The 22,453-nt window shown below is 48.4% G+C and overlaps 2 protein-coding genes across 11 annotated transcripts in view; both read right to left on the reverse strand.

Moving 5' to 3' along the window:
- Positions 1-3,851, reverse strand: part of LOC100963946 (cyclin-dependent kinase 11B) — a 20,030-nt gene extending 16,179 nt beyond the window's left edge. The window contains exons 1-4 of one of the 4 annotated variants that reach the window (XM_023515158.1): positions 3,728-3,851; positions 2,693-2,816; positions 2,574-2,620; positions 338-453 (exon numbers count right to left, since the gene is read on the reverse strand). In XM_023515158.1, coding sequence (XP_023370926.1) covers positions 338-453; positions 2,574-2,582 — 125 coding nt within the window. In that variant the 5' untranslated portion in view covers positions 2,583-2,620; positions 2,693-2,816; positions 3,728-3,851. The remainder of the gene's footprint in view (positions 1-337; positions 454-2,573; positions 2,621-2,692; positions 2,817-3,727) is intronic. The other 3 variants (XM_023515157.1, XM_003793199.3, XM_012807327.2) reach the window with 3 other exon arrangements.
- Positions 3,852-5,316: 1,465 nt separating this feature from the next.
- Positions 5,317-22,453, reverse strand: part of LOC100942710 (solute carrier family 35 member E2) — a 28,754-nt gene continuing 11,617 nt past the window's right edge. For 4 of the 7 annotated variants that reach the window (XM_023515160.1, XM_023515159.1, XM_023515163.1 and 1 more), the window contains 8 exons: positions 19,743-20,209; positions 19,452-19,587; positions 18,874-19,001; positions 16,122-16,242; positions 14,757-14,810; positions 14,373-14,445; positions 11,800-11,945; positions 7,960-9,128 (listed from right to left, as the gene is read on the reverse strand). In XM_023515160.1, coding sequence (XP_023370928.1) covers positions 8,891-9,128; positions 11,800-11,945; positions 14,373-14,445; positions 14,757-14,810; positions 16,122-16,242; positions 18,874-19,001; positions 19,452-19,587; positions 19,743-20,209 — 1,363 coding nt within the window. In that variant the 3' untranslated portion in view covers positions 7,960-8,890. Of the gene's footprint in view, positions 9,509-11,799; positions 11,946-14,372; positions 14,446-14,756; positions 14,811-16,121; positions 16,243-18,873; positions 19,002-19,451; positions 19,588-19,742; positions 20,210-22,453 lie in introns of all 7 variants that reach the window. The other 3 variants (XM_012807331.2, XM_023515162.1, XM_023515161.1) reach the window with 3 other exon arrangements.

Genomic DNA, 22,453 nt, shown 5'->3' on the forward strand with positions numbered 1-22,453 from the left:
GCCACGGCACTCTACCCAGGGGGACAGCTTGAGGCTCTGTCTCAAAAAAAAAAAAAAAAAAAGAAGTGGGCTAGGGAGTTGACAGTCTGCTTTTTCATGGCTACTATTTTGACTATAATAGATAACTTAGAATAATGTGTCTCCAAAAAGTTAGTCTGTTTTTTACAATATGTTAGTGAGGTAATGGTATATATATTAATTAGCAGTGTGTACTTGCAGCACTCGCTAGATAAGCTGGGAAGAAATAAAGAATTTTGCTATCTGCCATAACAGTGGTAGCCCTCTTTATTTTATACAATTTCAATTGCAGGTCTACACCTCTTGTGTGTCTTCTAACCTGTCTTCCATAGAATCCTCTCTTCTATATGGCGAGTTCCTTATTGTGATCTCCATGCGATGATCTCTCAGCTCCCCCTCTTCAAGGGAATCCCTCTTGGAATCCCGGTCATCAGACTAGGAAGCAAAGAGAAAGTTAATCAATTCCCTTATAAATGAAAGTATTTTAAAAGGTAATCAAACCTTGCCAACATCCAAAATCAAATCTTCATATACACTCTGAATGGACCGATGCTATAAAATATAAAAAATTTTCATTCAAATCCCATGACATTAAAATAATAACTCTCTGAAATCCAACCTGACATGTAAAATTTAAGACTAGCATATATGATAAGGAACATTAAACTCGTATGCCAACTATGTTAGTTACTTTTATGAGGCAAAAATGAGCCTTAAGTCATATTTTAGACACCAAATTTTTTGTGATACCTCATATAATACAGGCACACCTTGAGAAATTGCAGGTTTGGTTCCAGACCACCAAAGGGAGTCACACAAACTATCCAAAAAGGATACTGTAGTCCTATTATATTTGCAATAGCTTTATGTCTAAAACAACAGTGTATATACCTTAATTAAAAAATACTCACTGCGGCTTGGCGCCTGTAGCAGCAGCTAGGGCGCCAGCCACATACACTGGAGCTGGTGGGTTTGAACCTGGCCTGGGCCTGCCAAACAACAAAAAAAATAGCTGGGCATTGCAGTGAGCACCTGTAGTCTCAGCTACTTGGCAGGCTGAGGCAAGAAAATCACTTAAGCCCAAGAGTTTGAGGTTGCTGTGAGCTGTGATGCCACAGCACTCTACTGAGGGAGACACAGTGAGACTCTGTCTCAAAAAAAAAAAAAAAGCTCACTGCTGGTTGGGTGTGGTGGCTGATACCTATAATCCCAGCACTTTGGGAGGCCAAGGTAGATAGATCCCTTGAGCTCAGGAGTTTAAGACCAGGAATTCTTGACCAAGCAAGAGTGAGACCTCCATCTCTACTAAAAAATAGAAAACCAGGAGTTGTATGGCTCAGCACCCATAGCACAGTGGTTACGGCACCGGCCACATATACTGAAGTTGGCCTGAAACTGGCCTGGGCCAGCTAACCAACATTGACAACGCAACAAAAAATAGCTGGGCATTGTGGCGGTGCCTGTAGTCCCAGCTACTTGGAAGGCTGAGGCAAGAGAATCGCTTGAGCCCAAGAGTTTGAGGTTGCCTGTGAGCTGTGACACTAGAGCACTCTACTGAGGGCGACACCGCGAAACTCTGTCTTAAACCAAAAACCAAAAAAACCCAGGCATTGTGATGGCCACCTGTCTGTACTCTCAGGTACCAGGGAGGCCGAGGCAGGAGGATTGCATGAGCAGGAGTTTGAGGTTGCCGTGAGCTATGATGATGCCACGGCACTCTAGCCTGGGCAACAGAAAGAGACTCTAGCTCATAAAAACCACCAATGCGGGCGGTGCCTGTGGCTCAGTGAGTAGGGTGCTGCCCTCATATACTGAGGGTGGTGGGTTCAAACCCAGCCCCGGCCAAACTGCAACAAAAACATAGCTGGGCATTGTGGCAGGCACCTCCCAGCTACTCAGGAGGCTGAGACAAGAGAACCACCTAAGCCCAGGAGTTGGAGGTTGCTGTGAGCTGTGACATCACAGCACTCTACCAAGGGCAATAAAGGGAGACTGTCTCTAAAAACAAACAAACAAAAACCACCAATGCTTATTGCTAAAAAAAAGTTAGGAAAGTGAGCACATGGTGTCAGAAAAATGGCAATGAAAGACTGCTCAATGTAGGATTGTCAGACCTTCAATTTGCAAGATAACATAGTATGCAGGGAGTGCGGTAAAGTGATGCACATCATAGTGAGGCTTGCTTGTACTTTGCTGACCTGTTGCTAACCTTAGCAACAGGTACTTTTGCCAATGCTTCGTATCAAATCACCAATTCATACTGTACTCCTAAGTATATTATCATACAAACCAAGGATGATATAAAACATTTATATTAATTTTAAGGCAACTTATCCCTAATATATTAAAAAATAATCTGAAATAGTATTATGAGTATACTAATAATGAAATGAGAAAAATTAGTCTAACTGTACTAACGATTTTAGGCTCAGAATATTTTATTCTCCACATAGATGTTCATCTAGACACAGCTTTAGTGTGTTAACAATCTGCTTTTAATGTCAACTGAGTATTTGCATGTTTTTGTTAATTTTTAGAATAGATTTTGGGCTCACCTGTGACATTTGGAAGTACAAAAGAACTTCACCGAAGAAGCGTTGTTCTAATGGAAAAATGAGGGCAAAGAAATTAAATCTCCTTTAAGAAAACCACTTACTTAAAAAACACGGCTTACATTTTTTAAGCGTTTTATCTCTGCTTTCTCCTCTTGTTCCTTCCTTCGTTTCTTTTCCTGAAGAATTTCATCTAAAGTTTTCACTTTCCAAGAGTCCTTTTCATCACCCATTTGAATTAAAACACTGTAAAAAGAAAAACAGTTCAAGCCACATCAGGATACAGTAAGCTAAGGTTTGATACTCTGTTGTCTGTGAACACTTCAGCCTAGTAGTCACTTTTGAGCATTTCACAACAAATTCTTAAGAGTGAAGAATGAAGAGTTCTAAGCCAGGAGAGGAGGTGCTCTTCCGCAGTCCCAGCTACTCTGGAGGCTCCGGTGGGAGGAGCTCTTGAGCACAGGAGTTCCAGGCTGTAGTGCACTAAGTTGGCGTCTGTGAATAGCCACTGCGCTCCAGCCCGGGCACACAGCTAGACCCCGTCTCTTAAAAACAAAAAAAGAACAGAGTGATGGGTTCTGAAAAATGACTGGTTGGAATCAAATCACTTTTCTGCCATTCCTGTATGGTTTTGGGCAACTTCACTTCAGTTTATTTTCTGCAAAATGGAAATAACACCCCTCACGCGACTGTACTGTTGGGACAATTTAAGGACATCACCCACATAAAGGCTCTTAGCTTAGTGTCTAGCACTCATCAAGGAAAGTTTCTGGTGTCAAAAGAATCTACCGGAGTGACAATTCACCGTGGACTGCTACACCTTCCGTCACAGGGTACAGAAGCCTGGGGGTGGGAAAGACTCTGAGAAGATGCGCTTGAGAACAGGACCTCCTGGCCCAGGCGCCGGACTCCTACTTCCTTGGGCTCAGTCAGGCAAACCTGAGGTTCAGTCCGGCAGGGGTTGGCTCCACGGAGCGCCTGTGCCCGCCACCGACTCCACCCGAAGTTCCTCGCCAGACGACAATGGACCAGGTAGCCGGGATGTCATTCACCCCCGGCCCCATGCCAGCCCCCGCCTCGAGGCCTGTTCGGACGCGAGACCTCGGGTGCGCAGGTTTCACCACGCTCCCACGCCAGTCCACCCAGCTGCCACTTACCCCTGCGCCGCCGCCGCCGCCGCCGCCGCCGGTCCTGGAACCAGAGAAGAAACAGCGCTCGGCGCGCACCAGTAGTGTCGTCACTTCCTGCTTTGGCTCGGAATGATAACGTAACAGGCGCCTCGGGTCAGAAGACACAGTACGCACGCAGCACTTTCGGCTTCGGCGCTGACTAGTGACGCAAACAGGAGCGCCGGGGCGGGGTGAGCCTGGCCTTGGAGCCCCGCCCCGCCCCTCCCGGCGGCCCTCGCGGCGGCGCTGGCCTTGTCTGTTGACTGCTCGCTCCCGGGCCCTCGGGGCCGCGCTCGCTGCCCCGGAAGCCGCCCACCTAGAGCCGAACGGGGGACGCGCCCATGATGTCCTGACTTTCCCGCAGGAGGGCGGTCTTGCCGGGTGGGCAGGACTCCGAACGCTGAAACTGCTGGCCGGGTAGAGTAAGCGCCGGGTCGGCCGCGCGGGGCGAGGCTTTTGGGATCCACGTGTCCAGGACCTCGCTCCACGCCTCCCGGGAGAGAAGATACAAGGATTATCAGTTTGTGGACTTGAGAAGAAAAGAGAAGCAGAAAAGTAACAGCGTTCTGAAGCTTAGGAAAGAGACCGCGGAAGATAAACCACCGATGACATTTACTGGGTTTCAAATGGGAAAATGTAGAGCAATGTGACAAGAAATTGACCAGGGTACAAAACCGGCAAAGGATGTTTAATTTTTTTTTCATCCCAAATTGAAATGCTTACTTTGTGTGACCAAGCTATTATTTTGCTGAGTTCTCAGCAACTGGGAAAACCTTTATTGTTTTCCCTCTTTTTGTGTTAGTTGTCAGTACCAAGATGGAGTCATTTATTTATGTCAAAATCCAAACAGAGCCTGAAGGCTACGAAGAAGGGGCCGTCACTGGTGCTGGTGACAGGAACAGCTACAGAGGACTGTCCCAGTTGAAACTTTCTGGTGAAGCCACTTACGTGAAGACCCTGTTGTAGCAACAGCCAGTGCCCCCAAACAATAAACATGCTGCTTGCAATAAGCCCCTTTTGCTACTGGTGTCTGTTTCTTTTTTTTTTTTTTTTTTTGAGACAGAGCCTCAAGCTATCCCCCTGGGTAGAGTGCTGTGGCATTACAGCTCACAGCAACCTCCAACTCCTGGGCTCAAGCGAGTCTCCTGCCTCAGCCTCCCAAGTAGCTGGGACCACAGGCGCCCGCCACAACGCCTGGCTATTTTTTGGTTGCAGCCGCCATTGTTGTTTTGGCGGGTCCGGGCTGGGGATTCGAACCCGCCACCTTAGGTGTACGTGGCTGGCGCCTTAGCCGGTTGAGCTATAGGCGCCGAGCCCTGGTGTCTGTTTCTAAACACCCTGTGTGGATTTCTCTTTTCTGCCTTTAAAGGCTTCTTACCCCAAACTCCTCAGATGACCTTATGGGCCCTCATGGCATGTAATGCAATCTCTTGCTATTCCTGAATAAACTCTTGTTTATCGCAAGTTAGTCTCTGTTGCTCAATTTAGGTTCACACCTCCATGCTGGAAACTGATGAAGGCAATAAGAAACCAACTTTGATCATTTCAGTAGCATAAATATGAGAGTTACACAAAGAAAGGAGGACATATTTAACATTTATTTTACTTTTGCAGAGCAAGAGTCATAGTTTCTTACCATGGCTGCTTGAAGTAACCAGAAGGTATCCACAGGATTAATTATATAGTATCAATTTATTACCACAGCAGAATTAACAGTGACTCACTAGAAAGCACTAATCTAGTTACATAAATACTGAAACAGGTGACATACAAAACACTACAAACATTTTGTACAATGTACGTTTAGGCCTCCACAGTTCTGTTTGGTATAAAGCAAATATAATTTGGCTTTGATGTAGATGATTACTGACACAATTTTCAAGTTTTTCAATGTAGCAGTCATCATAACTATGGCCCTCAAGGTAGAGCCTACAGCAGCCCTTGGGAAGGTTCAGATTCACACATCTGTCTGGGAATAGTTTAGAAGTAGCAAATTAGCTGAATCCCATTTTTCTGCAAATGGAAAACTGAAAACAACAGACAAAAAAGGACTTTGCCAATTGGATGTCTAAGCAAGGATCCGATAGTCACTAAACTCAGAGTCAGCCCCCAGTAAAACTGGAAGAAACACTTTAGCTATAGCAAAGGTAGGGCTGGGAAGATCTCCATGCCCTGAGCTGCAGTGTGAGTAGCTGAGCGGTCTGCATGATCTCCAGGGCCCATTCGTGGACCCTCAGCCAAGACAGAGATAGCCAGATTCATCAGGGGAGCTGAGATGATCTTTACAAACTAAGAAAATGAAAAGTCCCAACTAGGGGCCCATACATATTCTGGGAAACAATTAAAATACAATACTGGTCAAAGGCAAAAACATAAACGTGGAATTCTGTCTGTAATCACACCCAACCCAAGGAAACAGTGAAAACACTACCAGGCCTTGGAAAGCACATCATGGATGGATATAAAAAGCTGTCCTGCTTGTCATCCCCACAGACCTGTCCAAGTGACCATTAAGAGGAGTATCAAGCAGGAAGTAAAACTCAGTGGCTTTGTGGCAAGTATGTTAAAAGCTACACAGTTGAGCTCTATTTGGCTGATACTCTTTGCACAGCCTTTTTTTTTTCCTATTTCTGATTCACTATGTTTATTTTTCTCAAATGAAAGACATATTTTGGATTGTGCAACAGTATTCTCAATTTTTCAGGCAGGCAAATTATTTTAATCCTGTTATATAGGAAATTATGACTAACAGAATTAAAAAATCTTTTCATGCCATTCAGTAGGGGAAATTTCCTTGAAAGTTAGAGATCTATATACCTCTAAGCAAGCATATGACTCAACTTGAAGGTCTAGTTTAAGAGTTTTGTTTACAAAGATACAGACAGTGACCACAGGCAAGAAGAATTAACCCAGTAGAAGTAATGACATGTAGTGTCAATGTCTCTATGAACACAGTTGTGACAGTTCAACAAGAACATATGCTTCTGTAAAAGCACTAGAAAGAGTTAGTTTTAAAAATACTGTGTCGGTCCAATCATTAGATGTTCAAGCTAGGCCTGTCAGGTTTGACTTTTGGTGTGGAGCTGTCCTGGAAGTGCTTTGAGAAGTGGCAGCTGGAAACTGACTTGAGCACTGATGTGGCTGGGAGAGGAAATCACTGTTGGCCACAGGGCAGGTTCTACAGTACCTTCCCCTGGAGTTATGAAAGGTCTCAAAAGCAACTTTATGGAAAATTTCTTTACTTGCGAATAATTTAGGAAAATGTTTATTTTGTTTCTGGTTCACAAATTTAGAAAATCAAAACGGGCTGAAAGCTGCTTGTAAGAGTGGAGGGAAGGGGTACCATGATGGGGAGCATCATGACCTCACATGGCATGTGGCAGCAGAGCCCAGGACAGCACTTGGAAACCAGGTGGCTGGGCCTCTACTTACCCTCCAACCATAGCAGAAACCCTGCCCCCAGCCACCTCAGAGACGCCTGTCCTGTCTGAGTCCTATTGTAGCAGCTGCCCATTTGGGGTGGGGGGGTCTTTTCCATCCAGTTTTCACAGGTCCATCTGCCATCGTTCCCCACCTGGCCAACTCCACCAAATTTTCTTTTCTTTCATTGTGGGCAGAAGCAGAAAAAGAGTATGGGACATAGAAACCTGGGGAAACTCACAGGAGCAAACCTGTTCTGGGAAGAGGAGCAAGCCATGCAGGTGGGTGGGGACCTGCCACCCTCCAGACTCAGGTCAGCTCCCACACAGGTGGCCAGTGGGCTAGAAAGTTGGAGTTGTTCCATCATCACGGCAAACTTTCAAGTAGGTAGGAACTAATGAGACGTATTATTGCTCTTTGTTTCTGAGAGATTTTATCTTTAGGAGGGGCTGTTTTCGTATTTTCCAGGTGGGAAGCCAGCTGGAAAACCAGTGAATTGATTATGGCCACCAAAGACCTGAACAGCAGGAGGAGAAATGAGAGTCAGGTAACAATCAGCGCCAAGTGGCTGTGTCCAACAGGCGCCAGAAGTCTGGAAGGTGGACAGAGATCTGGGTGGTACACAGAGGTCTGGGTGGTGGACAGTGTGTTGAGGCTGGCTGGCGATAGGTGATGCCCTGAATCAATTTCTCAGGATGCAAGACAGAAGCCTCAGCTTGACACGTGGCCTGACACCTGGCATAGCCAAACATGCACTCAACAGGCTTTCCAGCCCTGGGGGTTGAGTGACATGTGTTAAGAATGAGCTCAGCTCACCTGGTGGCCCCAGGGCTGCAGTGTCACTATCCCTCCAGGAGAGCCAGGCAGCAAAGGTCCATCCAGCAGTGAGGGCCACCTGCACACAACGTACAGGAGAACTTTTGGATGCTTCTTTCATTGAAGGCATCACTTTAAATGCAGTGTAACCAAACTGCAAACACGCCGACATTCTACCTGGTGGGCCCTGCTTGTGCCTGCACAGTGAGAACTGAACAGGGAGGTTGACAGTAAGGGCAGGAGCCCTGAGTCCTCCGTGTCACCCGGCCACCCAGAGTCCAGAGAAGGACCAGGATGTCAGCAGCCCCCGTCGCTCACTCAGCATGGAAGGCTCTGACAGGCCCCTTCCACGCACACTCTCCCCAGAGCATGACCTCGCACAGTGCCTGCGAGGGTGAATGTGGCTCATAGTAGCTTGGGAGTGATGGTCTGTTCAGAGGGGAGACCCTGCTCCTGAGCCTGTCATCCCACTGTCCACTCTGTCCTGTAAGGAGCTGTGGATGCTTCAGACTCTGTTGCAGCACGGCAGCCCATCTCAGGTAGCCCAGGGCTTCAGTGGCCTTTCCTGGCTGGTGTGGGGAAGCAGAGTTCTCTCTGCTGGACTCCAGTGGTTGTAGCCCATAGGGAAGGGGCATGCCTAGCGTGGAAGCTGCTGAGGCTGTCCTGACGTCTTTCTGCAGTGTGGGGTCAATGAGGCTGTTTTCACATTTTGGGGGGGGGGGCCTCAGCTCTCGTCTGTGCCCTGGGAAGCTGACACCTGGAATCCCTCATTTGAGTTTCCACTGAAAAAATAAGGAGCAGCAAGTGCCGGTTCCACATGCACGTGGCCCATCTCTGCAGCTGTTTTCCAGACAAGCCCCAGTAGGGAGGACAGTATCAGTGGTGGCCAGGACCCTAGGCAGGGGTGTCCTGAGCTCAGTGCTGCTGTCTGGAGTCCTTGGGAACAAGGGGCTCCACGGTGTCTCCTGGGGCCTGGCTGCTGGCTGTGGCCAGGCTCTGCATGGCCTCCTGCTGGTGCTGCTTGGCTCTGTTGTAGAGCAAGACGCCGGCTGTCACCAGGACAGTGCCGATGGCCGACAGGCTGGTGATTTTGTTCCCAAAAACTATGATGCTGAGCCAGATGGACAAGGCATGCTTCACTGTGCTGGCGACACTGTGGCAAGAGCAGAGGTAGGCTTGCGTGCTGGCCCATCCACAGGGGCCACGGCTGCTGGGGTAGGGTTGGGGGCTCACCACCAAGCATTCACAGCTGGAAGGGGACCAGCGTGACCCCTCGATCCTTTTTTGTTGGGGTCCTTTTTATTATAAGTGATGTCAAGTGGAGAAGCCAAGAAGCAGCTGCACTCCTGTGACCCCCACTTAATGACTATACGGCCACATCTGCTTCATCCTAGCAAATTACAGACGTTGTGAAAATTTCCCTAATACTGCAGCAGCTCAATGAAGAATGGGAAAACCTTCCACAGACCTGCAATCCCTTGCTAGTGTTTAAGAACAGTTCCTTAAGGAGATGGTTTAGCTGAATACGGCACCCTGTATACAGTATTAGGGCTTTGTGAAAATAAAGCTCATATGAAATACACCAAAACATTAACAGCAATTTCTCTTTGGTTAGGATTATGCATAATGTAAACTTTTTTTAAAATGTTTTTCTGCCTTTTCCAAGCTTTCTATAATGAGTCATTTTATTCATCGCTCTTATAATATGAATAAAAAATACTATTAAAACAATAATTGGTTTTCTGTTGTCTTTTTTTGAACCATCTTTATGGATCACTAAGTATCAGTAAAAACCTGTTTCAGGGACATGTGTTAACAATTCTTGGCCCCCAAAATAAACAAGCTGGTGAGGCAGACACCGCAACCAAGCCCAAGAGGCTACTGTGAGCCTCAGAAAATTCAGAGAATGGGACTGTCACTGTTACTGCAGATACCTCCACTCAGGCAGGACAGCAATGGTGGGTGGTGGTGATGGTGCAGCTGCAGGGCCCACTGGCGGGAGGAGCCTTTGCTCCTAAGTCTGCAGAACACAGCCTCCTCTCAAGCTGCTGGGCTCTGCTGATAGCTGGTGTGTGTGCTGCACTGACTCACACAGGCTGGAGGCAGAGAAGGGAGAGCTACTCCTGAGAGTGGCCCTGCATGTCCCAGGGCAGCTGGGGCCGCTGCCACAGGAGCCTGGACGATGTGGCACAATTCAGCCAAGTCCACTTCTCCTCCACCTCCTCCATGGCAGCCCAAAAGTTAGAGAGAAAAGGCCCCGCACACATGACAGTGTGATGTGGCTCTATACTTGTGGGTAACCAAGGTCACTCATTTTTATTTGCTACTGAAAACTCCCTTGTCCTTAAATTGTATTTTCATTAAATTTGTCCAGTAAGAGAAGTGAGAAGAAGCTAATGGGTCTTGAGCTCTCCTTTGAGTGAGCGCCACATTGCCTCACCCTGGAGCCACTGGCCACACGTGTCTATGTGGCTCAGTGGGTAGGGCACCGGCCACTTATACTGAGGGTGGCAGGTTCAAACCCAGCCCCAGACAAACTGCGACAAAAAAACAGCCGAGTGTTGTGGCAGGAGTCTATAGTCCCAGCTACTTGGGAGACTGAGGCAACGGAATCACCTAAGCCCAAAAGTTGAGGTTGCTGTGAGCTATGACGCTACAGCACTCTACTAAGGGCGACAAAGTAAGACTCTATCTCTAAAAAAATAAGAAAAGAACGAAATTTAAACTGATTATAATTAAAAGTAAGAATCTGGCTCTTCACTCCATTCTCCACTCTTCATGTGGCCAGTGGCCCTACACTGGGCAGACAGAAACACCACACCCAATAAGTGCGGACATGTTGGTATTAGAGAGACAGGGTCTCACTGTGCTACCCAGGCTGGTCTCCAGCTCCCAGCCTCAAGTGATCCTCCCATAGTGCTAAGATTACAAAGGTGAGCCACCATGTCTGGAGCAGATAAGTCTGTCGACCATGCTCTGCTAGACAAAAAATACTCAAACAATTACAAAAAACTTCTAATGGAGATTCCCTTGGGCTGTGTCTGTGGCTCAATGGGTAGGGCGCTGGCCTCATATACAAAGGGTGGCTGGTTTAAACCAGGCCCCAGCCAAACTGCAACAAAAAATAGCCAGGCGTTCTGGTGGGCGTCTATAGTCCCAGCTACTTGGGAGGCTGAGGCAAGAGAATCACTTAAGCCCAAGAGTTGGAGGTTGCTGTGAGCTATCATGCCACAGCGTAACTCTACCAAAGGGCGAAAAAGTAAGACTCTGTTGGATGGCACCTGTGGCTCAGTGAGTAAGGCACCGTCCCCATAAACCGAGGGTGGCAGGTTCCAACCTGGCCCCGGACAAACTACAACAAAAAATAGCCAGGCGTTGTGGCGGGTGCCTGTGGTCCCAGCTACTACTTGGGAGGCTGAGGCAAGAGAATCGCATAAGCCCAAGAGTTGGTGGTTGCTGTGAGCTGTGACACCATAGCACTCTACCGAGGGTGACAAAGTGAGACTCTGTCTTAAAAATAAAAAAAAAGGTGGTACTTGTGGCTCAAAAGGGTAGAGCACTGGTCCCATATGCTGGAGGGGAGGTGATGGGTCAAACCCAGCCCTGGCCAAAAACCTCAAAAGAAAAAAAAAAGGAAAATTGCCCTAAAAATCTATTTCATACACTTTACCATTTGCATTTCAAGTGGTATTAGCACAAAATGGTGTAGCACTTAAGGTGTGTTACCACAGTCCTCACTGTGGAAGAGAATCACAATTATTGTTTATAAAAATACCCAGGTTTCTTGTCTTCTCTCCAAGTGGACACATTACATCTCTGCTCACCTGAAAGTCACAGGGGAGATTTTCCCCATGAGGGCATAGGCTGTGACACTCTGCAGGTGGAACAGGGCACCATCAGTCAGAAGCAGCACCACGATGTCCTGGCTATAGCTGAAGCTCTTCCCACTCCTTCCAACCACCGGCACATCCTATGAGAGGAACAGGACGACACTACTGGGTACACTTTCCTTTCACTAATGACCCACCCAAAAGACCCAGTGTCATTTCTGCCCAGCAATCGGTGAGGCAGGCGATGTTGAAGAGAGCTTTGGAGACAGCCTTCTGGGGACAGCCTAACTCCGTTCACCAGCTTCCATGTGCAAATGACCAGGGTGTACCCAATCAGGCTTAGCATCACCAATCAGCCACATGTGGCACCTGCGGCTCAATGGGTAGGGCACCCCATGTATTGAGGGTGGTGGGTTCAAACCCAGCCCCGGCCAAACTGTAACAAAAAAATAGCTGGGCATTGTGGAAGGCACCTGTAGTCCCGGCTACTCGGGAGGCTGAGGCAAGAGAATCTCTTAAGCCCAGGATTTGGAGGTTACAGTAAGCTGTAACACCAGGGCACTCTACCAAGGGCAATAAAGTAAGACCCTGTCTCTACCAAAAAAAAAAAAAAAGAAAGAAAGAAAGAAAGAAAACACAAAGAGAAGCCAGGTAAGGTGGCTCACACCTGTAATCCCAGCACTTTGGAGGCTGAGGCGGGTGGATTGCCTGAGCTCACAGGTTCAAGACCAGCCTAAGCCTGAGTGAGACCTCATCTCAAAAAAAAAAAAAAAAAAAAAAAGAGACAGAGAAAACACAAAGAGAACCCCCAAAATTCTACCTCACACCTATGAGGATGGCTCCTGTCAAAAATAAACAACAAAAGCCAGAAAGTAACAACAGAGGATCTGAAGAAGCAGGACCCTTGTGCACTGCGGGGAGTGTCACAGTGGACAGCTGCTGTGAAGAGCAGCTTGGGCCTTAAGACATTAAACACAAGGTCTGCTGCTAGGTCTGGGGCCAAAAGAAGCAAAAGCAGGGACTTGGAGATGTATCCCTGTACACACATGTTCAGCGCCTCATGGCGCACAATGGCTGAAATGTGGAAACAGCCCAGATGTCCACTGACAGACAGACAAGCCAAGCGCAGTCTCTCCACACAGTGGAGTATTGTTCAGCCTTGAAAAGGAAGAAAATTGGAAATCCTGACACATGCCACAATACAGGTGAGCTTGGAAATATCATGCTCAGTGCGATAAGCCAGACACAGGCAACATGGCGTATTCCCCTTTATAGGCCATGCAAATGTCAGAATCACAGGCAAGGAAGGTAGAATGGTGGGTGCTGGGTGCTGGGTGGGAGTGAGTATTCAACAGGGACGGAGTCTCATTTTGAAGATGAAAAGTTCTGGAGATGGGCTCAGTGCCCATAGCACAGTGGTTACAGCACCAGCCACATACACCAAGGCTGGCAGGTTCAAACCCGGCCTGGGCCAGCTAAACAAAGACAACTGCAACCAAAAAATAGCCAGGCATTGTGGCGGGAGCCTATAGTCCCAGCTACTTGGGAGGCTGAGGCAAGAGAATCGCTTAAGCCCAAGAGTTTGAGGTTGCTGTGAGCTGTGACGCCACAGCACTCTACCAAGGGTGACATAGTGAGACTGTCTCAAAAAAAAAAAAAAAAAGTAAAGTTCTGGAGATGATGGTGGGGAGGGCTGCACAAGACGTGAATGTGCCCCTGTGCCATTTAATTGTACCTGTGAAAATGGTTAAGACAGCAAATTCTATGCCATGTGTATTTAGGACAACTAAAAAACATTTAAACATGCATATTCTGTCAATCAACCATTCCCATCCCAAAACATATTCCAGAGAAATACTCTCATCTCAAAAGGCATGATGTACGAAGCTCCCTGTGTGTAACAGTGAGAAGTGACATGTCAGGGACGGAGCAACTGTCCTCATGTGACCAGACTCGGGCAGCCCAGTCCCACCCATGCTGAGGGTAGGACAGGTCCCTGCGGGTGCTGTGTGAGCTGTTGGGTTCACACTGCCTTTTCTGTTTTGTTTCATGTATATCCACACTGCTGACTGCTCTACAGTGGGTAGGTATTATTTTTCCTTTTCTTTTTTTATTTCAGGCTCCTTTATTCCATGAATATTTACAGAACATCAACTATAGGCAAAACACTGACATAATCATTAGGTATTACTTTTCTAATTAAAAAAAAGACTCAAGGGCAGCGCCTGTGGCTTAAAGGAGTAGGGTACTAGCCCCATATGCCAGATGTGGCCAGTTCAAACCCAGCCCTGGCCAAAAAAACAAAAAAACAAAAAAACTGCCAAAAAAAGAAGCCAAGCCGGAAAACCCTCACACAGACACACAGAAACCTGCTGCAGCTCCCAGAGGCTATGCTGGCCACCACGGCTGGCCTGAGCTGTGGCCTGGTCCAGCCCCTCCTAGAGTGCATGGTTGCCCTCCATAAGTGATCAACAAAGCTGACAGGCCAGCTGTCACACATGGCTAGGGAAGCTAACTCGTCTGCTGGCCCAGACACACATGGGATGTGGTGCCCTCCTGAAACCCACCATGAAGAAGATCCAGGCTGGGATCAGCATGGCCATGGCGGCAGCGCTGGTATAGAACTGCAGCTCTGGGGCCCTGTGGAGCAACAGAGGACGTCAGACACCCAGCAGGTGCTTCACAGGAACACCCTGAAGTACCCATGCAGGTGAGAAGTTAACCTTATGTGACCTCCTCGGCCACCCATAAATTAAAAGGCAACCCAAACCCAGGCCAGGTGGTGAAGGTCACTCAGTGCAGCAGCTGAAACAGACAGGTTTGTCCCCAAGAATCAACAAGGTGGTTTTAAAGGCCACGCAGGTCAAGACAGAATGTATCAGTCTACAGGGCATCATGAATCTTAAAATGAGCAGCAAGTCCTCAGGGCTTTGTTAACCAGTGATACTTACGAGAACCTGTACTTGTCCCCACTGAGGAGCTTTTTTGAAAAAACATTTTGCAAACTAGAATAAAGAAAAGAAGAGGTTATGCATTGATCCTGGTTGCTAGCACTGGAAAGCAAGCGATAAGATGCGTGCATTCTCCTTGAACAAGGGCAGTGGTGTCCCATGTTCCTGAGAGCCACTGACCTTCCACGCCAGGCCAGGCCCTGTGTGGGCTCTCAGTCTGCCTGCCACCCCAACAGATGGGTGAACTATGACACCCGAATGGGCTGTGTCCCCACCACATGCAGGTCATGATATCCTTCTTTGAACAAAGAGTTCTCCTAACTGCCATGGCCGGAACACCAGCACAGGCACAAAGCAGACAAAATGGGTTGCGAATGTGACGAAGATGCCAGCCAGAGCAAGACAAAACTCATACGTAGGATAAACCACAGGACAAATGGCCAAAGATAAAGTGAAACAGCATCCAGCTCCACCAGTGACCAAGGAGCTCAGAGCCTGACAGCTGATAGGTGCCGGCATCTGGCCTCTGAATGGAGAGAGGTGCATTTTTACTTTTGTAAGTGCAAACCCATAGCTGAGGATGAGGTCAGGTGGAAAACCCTCAGGGTAGTGCTATTAATAAGAGCCATTAGTTGGTCCCCAGTCTGACCAGATGGACCAAAGTCCTTTTAGAAGTTCCCAGGTTTTGTCCAACAATCTGCCTTCTGAGAATTCACCCCACAGGACAGTCAGACATTCAGAAAGAGATTGATGTGAAAAGATGTTCCCTGTGGGTTTATTTATGAACGCAAAGGGCCAGGGAGTTTGGCAGCAAAAGAGCTGTAAAGTCGCAGGGCGGGGCAAACCTCAGACAGCCCTGAAACCTGCTGTGCAGAGAGGTCCACATGGCCTGAGGCTCCTGACTCAGACAGAGCAGTGACACAGCCATGCCGTGTTACAAAGAACCACCGCAGAGAAGGAAAGCTGGAAGGAAATGCATCAAAATGATACAAATGAAATTAGGATTTTTATTTTTACTCAGCTGTATTGTTCAAAACCTTAAGACCTGTCTGTTTGACTTTAGCAGTAGTAGTAATACTCTTGAACACTGCCGTTGGTCGTTGAATTTCCTTTTTCCCTCAAAAACAGGAGGACCGGCCAGGTATGGTGGTGCATACCTGGGATCCCAGCACTGTGGGAGGCTGAGGCAGGAGGATCACTGAGCTTAGGACTTTGAGGTTGCTATGACCTAGGCTGACGCCACTGCACTCTACCCAGGGCAACAGAGTGAGACTGTGTAATTTCAAACGCAACCAATGAGGACACAGAGAAAGCGAGTGCCACTTCCATCCTCAGGTTCGGGTTCCCATATTCTTCCCAACTCACCAGTCCATGATGTTGGTGGATAATGCGGCTGAAAACCCCAGGATATTGAAGCTCATCTCAGTGGCCGTGCACAGCGCCAGCCCTCCCATGACCGGGATGAGAGAGAGGTTGACCAGCAACCCTGACAAGAGAAAACACAGGTGACCAGAGTCATCCATGAGGCCATAAGCCCCCACGGATAGCCCAGGGTGTGTTCATTCCCCTTTTAGGAAAGGCATGGATTTTTACTATAAATCAAAACAAATACCTGGCAGTTCCTTTACCTTGGAGGGAAAATAAAGCAAATTAAAGTCTATCTGTAAGTTGAGTCCCATCACTTTTTTTTTCTTTTAAGATTAAGAGTCTCTCTCTGTTGCCCCAGGCTAGAGCACTGCGGTGTCACAGCTCACAGCAACCTCAAACCCCTGGGCTCAAGTGATGCTCCTGCCTCAACCTCCTGAGTAGCTGGACTACAGGAACTGGCCAGAGCACCTAGTTTTCCAATTTTAATAGAGATGGGGTCTTGCTCTGGCTCAGGCTGGTCTCAAACTCGTGAGCTCAGGTGATCTGCCCACCTCAGTCTCCTACAATGCTGAGGTCACAGGTGTGAGCCACTGGCCCAGTCCATATGAATGGTCTTTAAGAAACCAGGTCAACGCTGTGAAATCACACTTTCATCTTGGACACAGGACACAGGCAACATTTTGTGCCTATGTGATTTTAGATACAGTATTTGTTTTGGAATTCAATATAAATAGGAGAGGAACCTTTCATGTTTAACAACAAGGAACCAAGTGACACTCCTGAGATAAGCGCGTGGCAACCTCACGAGAAGGCAGCATCTCCCCATCACAGGACAGTGGTGTCCAGAGCAATCACAAGGCTTCCTCAAGGAGCCCCCAGGGAACCCAGGAATCTCGCTTTGTCAAGTAACTCCAGATGCCACGCAGCTGAAGGGACCCAGTGAGCGTCCTCTGGTCTGCTTGGAAACTTTTGATAACAGACAATGTGCATAAAGACTGCAGAGAGAAATGGAGGCTGTGAATGCCTCATCAGGCTCCAGAGAGGATCTGTGTTGCTCCAGCCCTGAGAGGCTGCTCGGCCCAGACTGTCACTGGCTATTGACAGTTAGCAGGTGCTCCTGGAGGTGGCGCCACATTGGGCCACTGTACAGTCACCCTCAGTTCTGAACCCCGGTCCCCCAAGTCCCTGCACCTTGTTCTCCAGTGGCTCTCTGCAGAGTTCCTTCTGCTAAGCTTTGTCAAGATTTTCTAATTGTTCTCAGTGAGAGAGCTAGTTTGCTTCACTGTGTCCACCATGGTTAGACAGCAAAGCAGGAGGTTTTAGTCTCCTGAAATAATTCCTTCTTGTGTGGCTAAGCTACCAGCCTGATATGCAATAAGGTTCATTTGTTTTGGTTTGCGTAAATTTTTCTTTTTTCTTTTTTGAGACAGGAGCCTCAAGCTGTCCCTCTGGGCAGAGTGCCGTGGCATCTCAGCTCACAGCAACCTCCAACTCCTGGGCTCAAGCGAGTCTCCTGCCTCGGCCTCCCAAGTAGCTGGGACCACAGGCGCCCACAACACCCAGCTATTTTTTGGTTGCAGCCGTCATTGTTGTTTGGCAGGCCCGGGCTGGACTCGAACCCGCCACCTTGGGTGTACATGGCTGGCGCCTTAGCCACTTGAGCCACAGGCGCCGAGCCTGCTTAAATTTTTCAAAATTGCTTTTTAGATTTAAATTTTGTTTTGTAATAACCTAAGACATCTGTGCAGCTCCCAAGGCACACGTGGGAAGAGGTGGCCCAAGCCCCACCCCTTAGGTAGACATGCCTTAATCTTAAGATCTGTTGTATTCTTTTTTAGTAGAAATACCAAAAAATGTGTACCTGTCAGCATCCCTCTCAGATGAAAGAGTATACTTTTTATGCATTACTCTGCACCTTGCTTGTTTTCATATAACAATGTTGGACATGCTGTTTTTACCTTTTTTTTTTTTTGAGACAGTCTCACTTTGTCATCCTTGGTAGAGTGCCATGGTGTCACAGCTCACAGCAACCTCAAACTCTTAGGCTCAAGTGATTCTCTTGCCTCAGCCTCTCATGTAGCTGCAACTACAGGTGCCTGCCACAATGCCCAGCTATTTTTAGAGACAGGGTCTTGCTCTTGCTCAGGCTGGTCTTGAACCTGTCAGCTCAAGTGATCTGCTTCCTTCAGCATCCCAGAATGCTGGGATCACTGGAGTGAGCTATGGCACCCAGCTTGGACATGCTATTTTTCAAAAGCTGGTGAGAAGAGCAGGGGCTGGGGTCCAATGTGTACCAGAAACAATCCACACATCACTGAAAACTCCCCTGGAGTTTTGTCCAAAAAATGCAATTTGTTGAACCTCAGGAAGGACGGAGAAGCAGGGCAAGAAGAGCTGGGCAAAGCAAGGGAGGGGCCTGGAGAGGCAGGGCAGGGGATGGGAAAGCCTAGAACGGGCTGGGCCACCTCACATGGTGCCCAATGAAGGCCCCTGATATCATCACATATAGTGTGTTTGCCCAGCTCCTGGCCGTGTCCCCACCCCGCCAGGGACTAAGGGGCACAACCCTGCTCTGACCACCAGGAGACACCACCACAACACTCCCGAGCACCCCCTGCAGCAGGCCCCAAGAAATACAGCCTGGTGTGACTAAGTGAGGTGACCATGACGCTGAGAAACATTCCAGGGGAGGTGACAGCTCCAGGGAGCTACTCTGAGCAGGCAGCATGGTGCTTGGGAAGGGCCTCACCAGTGTGCTCCCCTAGAATCATCCGAGACAGGATCACGGTGAAGATGGGGGCGGAGCTCTTCACGGTCTCAGCAAACGAAACCGCCACATTCTTCAGGCTGACCAAACCCAAAACCACTGTTGCAAACCTGAAAATAAGCAAAAACTGTCACTGAAACAAACTGTCTGTGTGCAAATACAGGACGGTGTCCCTGCAGGGGGCACACCTGCCCCCCTTCACATCCCTCCAAAGCCAGTGCCTGGACCCTCTGGGGAAATGGCATCACTGCCCCTGGGTGGGGCTGCCACCCTGAGGAGTGGAGCCATGCCCAGAGGCAGGGAGGCCCACTATCTTCAAACCTTCACTAATCAACGTCATGGCTGCTTCAGAAATAACCTGAGTGAATATACACGGCAGGTGGATCTACAAAGCCAGATCCATGTGCAGCCTAAAATCCAGACAGCGCTGGGGCTTTTCAGAGTTTGCACTGGAAACATACCAGTCATACTCAGAGCAGCAGAGTCCTGCTCTTAGTAATGGCAAAGGCACTTTACATGAAAAAAATCTGACACTCAACCAAAAATGCAAGATTCTTTACCTCATTAGACCCACAAATAGCATAGTCATGATGAAATTGGGTGGATAAGAAAGCCGGGTTTTGTGCTGATATAAACAGCAAGGTACAAATATTTTGATACATCCGATAAATGTGGTTGACAGCATCTGCACGGCACCTGGGGAGGAAGAGGGAGAGGCCCTTTTCTAACACACAGGTGGGCGGCCACACCTAGGACAGGCTCCCGTCCTGTCTGGGCTTCCTCCTCCCGCCCTCCTGGATGACAGGCCCTCCCCGGAGTGGTCTGCAGGTTCCAGGGCAGGTGGGCCTCACCCAGCATGCTGGGCTCGCCCTCCAGCAGCGACAGGATATACTTGTTGAGGAACAGGGTGCAGAAGCTGAAGAAGAACCAGAGCGTGAGGTAGAGGAGCGCCCGCGAGCTCCACACGCCCAGGTCCGACTCGATGACCGTGGTCTCTGTGATGGTGACAGTCAGCACACTCTCACTGGGGCTGCCTTCGGTCCGATGACCGAAAAGAGAACCCCAGGTGAAAAGAGACTTTCCTCTCAGCTTCTCTGCAGAGCCAGGACTGGTCTCCTCTAGCGCCTGGGCCCTCACTGAGGATGACATGCTGATGCCACTGCAGACACAGTTCTGTCTCAGAGCCGAACAGCATGGGTCTCCAACTGCCCAGCCAGAGGGACGTAGGGAGTACGGGGAGAGCAGGGAACTGGCTGTGCGAGCGTGGCTTCCACAAGGGCCTCTTCTCCAACACCGTGTGGAAACAGAGGCTAAAATGCTGAGAAATAGAAACATTATTTATTCTGAACATTTAGTGTTCTTTTTTTTTTTTTCCTGAGACAGAGTCAGAATGCTGTGGCATCATCATAGCTCATAGCAACTTCCAACTTGGGCTAAAGAGATCCTCCTGCCTCAGCCTCTCGAGTAGCTGGGACCTCAGACGCCTGCCATGATGCCCAGCTAGTCTCTTCATTTTAGTAGAGACGAGGTCTCACTCTTGCTCAGACAGGTAATGAGCCACTGTGCCCACCTGTTCTTAAAATTTTTTTTTTGAGACAAAGCCTCAAGCTATCGCCCTGGGTAGAGTGCTGTGGCATCATAGCTCACAGCAACCTCCAGAATCACTTGGGTTCAAGCAGTTCTCCTGCCCCCGCCTCCCAAGTAGCTGGGACTACAGGTGCCCACCACAATGCCTGGCTATTTTTTGGTTGCAGCCATCATTGTTGTTTGGTGGGCTCAGGCTAGATTCGAAAGCACCAGCTCTGGTGTGTGTGGCTGGCACCTTAGCCACTTAGCCACAGGTGCTGAGCTAGTTCTTAAAAATTTTAATTGCCCATAGTTAAGTGAGTAGGGCACCAGCCATATACACCAGAGCTTATGGGTTCGAATCCGGCCTGGGCCAGTTAAACAACAAAGACAACTGCAAAAAAAAAAAAAAATAGCTGGGTGTAGTGGTGGGTGCCTGTAGTCCTAGCTACTTGGGAACAAGCTAAGACCAGAGAATCTCTTAAGCCCAAGAGTTTGAGGTTGCTGTGAGCTGTGACACCACAGCACTCTACCCAGGGCAACATAGTGAGACTCTGTCTCAAAAAAAATAAATTAATCGCCAATTTAAAGTTACTTTAATGCAAATATGAAGTTTGGGCCTCATTTTTAGACATATGTCTTAGTCCACTTCTCTAAAAAAATAAGAAATTATGTCAACTCCAGAGCTCTCTCACCCTAAATTGGTCAAACCAAATATTTTAACCCCCACCTCTCTCCAACCCTGGGGAAATCTTGCTCAACTATTTCAGAAACACAAAGCAGAACCCTGCCCTGGCTCTTTCTTCTCTGCCCTTGCCCCAGACCGTGACTCTCCCAGAATGCGCACTGCCCAGCCTTCCCAGAGACCCCCATGAGCTCCCAGGGTCCCTCTGCTCAGCTAGGCCTGGATGCGAGGTGGCACCTGGTCTTGGAAACCGTCATCTTGCACCTGCCCAGCCACCACCTCTGAAAGCAGCAAAAGCCCCTCAGAGAAAAGCAGCTCACTGCTTTCTGAGACCTCGGTCCTGTACTTCCCCCCTTGCTGGCTCTCCCAGGATGCCCTCAACAGATAATTTCTGTATTATTATTGTTGAGTCTTTTTTTAAGAGACAAGGTTCTTGGCTCAAGCGATCTTCCCACCTCAGGGGCTGAGGCCAGGACTACAGGTGGTACCATCACACCCAACTAATTTCCTATTTATCTGTCAATGCCAGTTATTCTTAGTGGGAAGATTAATCTACCTCTGTCAGAGACACTGGGTTTTTAATTTCAATCATTGTATTTTTTTAGTTATGTGAACTATTTGGTTCCATTTCAAATCAGAGTGTTTTTCTCAGAGCCGGTTCTTTCCTTTTCAATTTCCCTTTTACATCTTTTATTTTATGGTCTCTGATAGTTCATTGCCCAAAGGTTTTATCATCTAATCCTGACTTTCTCTGAGTGTTAGCCAAGTCTTGCCTGGAAATTTTTCTTCTGAACAGGTTTGGGGGCTGCCTCTGCCATGTGTCCTGGCCATCACTGTCCAGGACCAGTTTCATGCTGCTTTCCAGACAAACCCCATGGCAGGCACTCAGACAGACACATGCCAGCCCTCAGACTCCCACCTCCCCTCTTGGGAGCACAGGCAAAGTCAGGGTGCTTTGCATCCCCCTGGGCTGGTTCTGGCTTTAAGTAGGTTTTTGGTGGCAAATGCCTGCATTCGTCATAGGAGGACCTTGGTACAAGCCCGCCCAGGTAGCCCCAGATGGCAGCCTGCCTGGAGTTCTTGCGTCCTGACATCTGGGGTTTTTTCTTCATGGGGAGCTCAGTCATGCATGTTAAATGGATGCCTGTGACATTTCACCCCTTCTTTCCAGGTATAGGGGGCAGCGCTGTGTGGGCAGCCATGCTGCTGGCTTCAGCTCCTTGCATCCAGCCTCATCCTGTACCAGAGGTCAGGGATCTCACCCTACCTTCAACTCACTGCATCTTTCTATATTTTTAATCATATATATAT

The sequence above is a fragment of the Otolemur garnettii genome, unplaced genomic scaffold (genome assembly GCF_000181295.1).
Source record: "Otolemur garnettii isolate 467f Iridium unplaced genomic scaffold, OtoGar3 scaffold00067, whole genome shotgun sequence".
NCBI lineage: Eukaryota > Metazoa > Chordata > Mammalia > Primates > Galagidae > Otolemur > Otolemur garnettii.